Below are 3,900 nucleotides of genomic sequence, written 5' to 3' on the forward strand. Positions count from 1 at the left end.
GGGGGGTAGGGAACATGACATGACGACAAGCTCTACAGCCATTACAGTATCAGTACATCTGTACCATGGAAACAAACAGCCCCGAGAAAACATAAATGAACAATGTGTACACAATATACCTTTTGATGTGCATTCTAATGTGTACTAGCAATTTTTCACACTTGTATTTATATAGCTAGTGGGAAAGGGTATTTGTCAAAATGTTATATTAAATTGAAGGTGTTATGTATATTTTAAATTTTTATTCCTTATGATTTTATACTGCTAGAATTTGGGGGAGGGGTAGTGGTTTCTTCCTCAGGGCACGTGCTCTTGCTGGAGAGAGAGAGAGAGACAGTGAGAAGAAAAGTGAGAAATCACTCTCCAGGGGGGATGGGCATGCTGCAATCCCTTCTCTGCCATTCTTCTCCTGAGATCTTGGGCATGCATGCACCTGTTCCCAGTGAGAATTTCAAGCTACTGGGTCCAGGACTCAATACACGGTGAGCCATGTGGGAGTCTAGCAACATAACCACTATGCCATCTGCTGGCCCCTATACTACTAGAATATTGGGGCCAGATGGTGCCTCAGTGGTAAAACACAATGCTTTGTAATAGCACCCACATGGAGAGGTTCAAAGTCGGAGTCTGGGGTCCTCCCTGATTATGCCTGGTACACGGGTGCACATGAACAGGACTGCCTGGAGCTGGGGATGGGTCATGGCATCAAGCTATTGTTGGGGGTGATATCTCTTTGTCTCTTCATCTCTGTTTCTCTTACACATTAAAAAAAGTAAAAAAAATAAACTTAATAAAATAAATATTACACAGATTAGCTAGTGGTGTGCTGATTAATGCAGCTGGATCTCACATGGCCAACTGTGTAGTTCAAGTCTCAAACACTGTGGCCTGAAAAACACTCTGGGCATGCATGGGTGGATGCCCAAGCCCTGAAAGAACAGAGGAGAAGGGATTGTGGCATGGCCAACCCCCTGGGGGATGCTTTCTCACTTTCTCTCTCTCTCTCTCTCATGAGTGCACATGCCCTATAGCAAACTAAAAAAAATAAATGAATAAAAATAAATTACAGATTATCTCAAAAATCTTTTTAAGAAAACTTTGTGCCATCATAAAATTCAGAATAAATGGTTAATGAGCACCACCTAGATAACAAAATTAACTTTTTTTTTTTTTGAGAGAGAGATTTTTGCTATAGGGCATGTGTGCTTACCAGAAAGACAGAGAGACAGAAAGTGAGACATCACCCCCCCCCCAGGGGGGATGGCCATGCTACAATCCCTTCTCCTCCATTCTCCTCTCAGGATCTTGGGCATGCATGCACATGTTCCTGGTGTGCGTTTCAGTCACCATGTCTGGGACTTGAACCATGGTTGACTATGTGGGAGTCCAGTGATGTAGCCATTACGCCATCTGCTGGTTGATAGCAAAATTAACTTCTTACATGTTTATTTTATCATGTGTCCATCTCACTCTCCTTCAATCAAACTTTTTTTTTCCATACCTTTCATTATAAGTTGCAGGCATAAGTTCAATTCATGCATAAACACTTCAGCATGCTGCTGTTATATTGTTAAGTTAGGAGTCAGACACAAGAAGATGTCTTGAATTCAAGTTTATCAAAGTTTACTTCAGACTGTAGAGCTATCATCTAGGCAATGTGAGGAAGAGACCAGAGGAGAAACATAAACTCTATACAGGGTGAGGAGTGCCATGATAAAATGGAGTCCTAGCCCAGAAAGCTAGAGAGAGCAGTGAAGAAGCATGTCCTAAAACTATAAGACTGCACTCAAGGACAAAGGCTTCTGGAAACACGCTCTAGTAGGTCTAAACCCTTGGCATTTATAGAAGATGCAAGTAAGGGTGGGTGGCATTAACACCACAGGGATATGGGAATGAGGAAAATGGTAGCCAGGGCTTCACTGAGAAGTGAGCAGAGGACACTCTTCTCTCCCCCATGAATCAGAGGACGTGGACAAAGTCTGTAGCTAGACATCCACCCACTGAGGCAGCAAAGGTGGGAGAGTCAGACAGGACAAGCTTGGGAAGAAGCAGATGTTGTCCAGCAAACTGAGCTTGTATTTCTGATCCGAATCCTCAAAATCTACAGGTGTTAAAGAGCCATGGACAAGACTACCTGGTAGGCAACAAGCTGAGCAAGGCTGACATTCATTTGGTTGAACTTCTCTATGCAGTAGAAGAGCTTGATCCCAGCCTCATCACCAACTTCCCTCTGCTGAAGGTAATTTATCTTCCAGCCCTCAGAGAGGTAGCCCCATATCTTCCATCTTGGAATCTAATATTTAAACCCTGGAGCTGGTGGCTTTCTGAACTCTGCCTTCTTTAGGTATTCAGCCTCTTGTCCCTGACCCAGATCTCCACACTGAGCTTCCAGGTCCTGACCTAAGGCATGAAATTTGATGTGGATGCTACTGTATTTTGATTTTTACACCGAGGATTCAGGACCCAGCGTCTCTCTTCCCAGCCCAATCACAATGTGGTCTCTGTTCCTGGTTTCTCCTTGATTCCCTGTATCCCAGTCCATCTTTCCATGCCTGAGTCTGTCTGAGCAGGTCTCTTTCCATCTCATTTTCTTCCCACAACTCTGGCCCCTACTATCAGACTTTGTGGTCATTTCTGCACAGCTCTCCCCCAGCACTCTACCCCACCCCCATTCTGTCTCTCAGTGGGAAATTGTTTTGATTGGCCTTTAGTTAGCCTTTAATATCTACGTCTTCATTTTTAACTCATTTTTCTCTTCTCCTCCTCTTGTTGGAGACTCTGTTCTCATCGAACAGTCACATTATTGTCCTTGGATTGCATAAGAGCCATGAATTCAGGATTAATGTGTAAGGAACAAGAGGGAAGACTGTGAACTCAATACTTAAGTCTTCCAAAAAAATGCTCTTGAGCTGTATTTTCTTCCTCTTGTCATCCTATCTCACTGGGTATCCGTTTCCTCACCTCTATCCAGGTGCTGTTGGAAGAATTGTTTTTTTGCCTGGGAGGGTCACAGATTTCTTGGGTTGTGCTAATAACTGATTTGGTCTTTGAATTCCCCATTGAGGCTGTGACTTATATGTTCCCAGGCTCTGAAAACCAGAATCAGCAACCTCCCCACTGTGAAGAAGTTTCTGCAGCCTGGCAGCCAGAGGAAGCCTCCCATGGATGAAAAAAGTTTAGAGAAAGCAAAGAAGATTTTCAACATTAAATAAAGCAGGCCTGGATGCCAAGCACATTTGGCAGTAATGTTCTGAAGTCTTCCAAGAATGGAGCGCTTAACTAAATGTTGATCCTGGCCATTGTGAAGCTAATAACTTTTTCTAATTATATATGTGAATGATAATAATAAAACTCCTATGAGCAGACTCAGTAAAAAATTCACTCCTTTTCCTTAGAATCTGATATTAAATCATGTTTCCAGTCTCATTTTATCCTCTTTCCTGGAATTAAAAATTAAATTTACAAAGAAAAAATGTGTACTATGTATTATTTTTCCAAAACTAAAAAAAGGTTACGTTGATTATGTGGACTGTTTGACAGCAGTCATGTAGCCTATCAAAGAGGGAAGTGTAGAACGTGAGCTCTGAGACGTCAGGTGGGCACAGGAACAGTTACCTCCGGGGCAATGACTTAACAACATTTTCTTTTCCTGGAGAGCCATTTTCTTTCTGATCATTCAAATGATCATTCTATTAATTTTCAAAAGCTACTGTGTCTAGGGGCTGGCAGATGGCATGGTGGTTGAGGGTGCTGGACTCCCACATGGCTGACTGAAGTTCGAGTCCTGGACCTGGTGCCTTTCTCTCTCTCATCAAATTAAAATAAATAAATAAATAAGTCAAATAAAATAATTCTTAAAAAAAAATACCATGTCTACTATGAATTCTTCTGTGTTGTAGG

General features: G+C 42.3%; 1 protein-coding gene across 1 annotated transcript in view; it reads left to right on the forward strand.

The window, feature by feature from the left end:
* Positions 1-3,473, forward strand: part of LOC102480006 (glutathione S-transferase A2) — a 24,534-nt gene extending 21,061 nt beyond the window's left edge. The window contains exons 6-7 of the mRNA XM_006168104.3: positions 2,108-2,239; positions 3,087-3,473. Of these exons, the coding sequence (XP_006168166.1) occupies positions 2,108-2,239; positions 3,087-3,212 (258 nt within the window). The 3' untranslated portion in view covers positions 3,213-3,473. The remainder of the gene's footprint in view (positions 1-2,107; positions 2,240-3,086) is intronic.
* Positions 3,474-3,900: the final 427 nt, after the last annotated feature.

The sequence above is a fragment of the Tupaia chinensis genome, unplaced genomic scaffold (assembly GCF_000334495.1).
Source record: "Tupaia chinensis unplaced genomic scaffold, TupChi_1.0 Scaffold145539_1, whole genome shotgun sequence".
NCBI classification, from domain to species: Eukaryota; Metazoa; Chordata; class Mammalia; order Scandentia; family Tupaiidae; genus Tupaia; species Tupaia belangeri.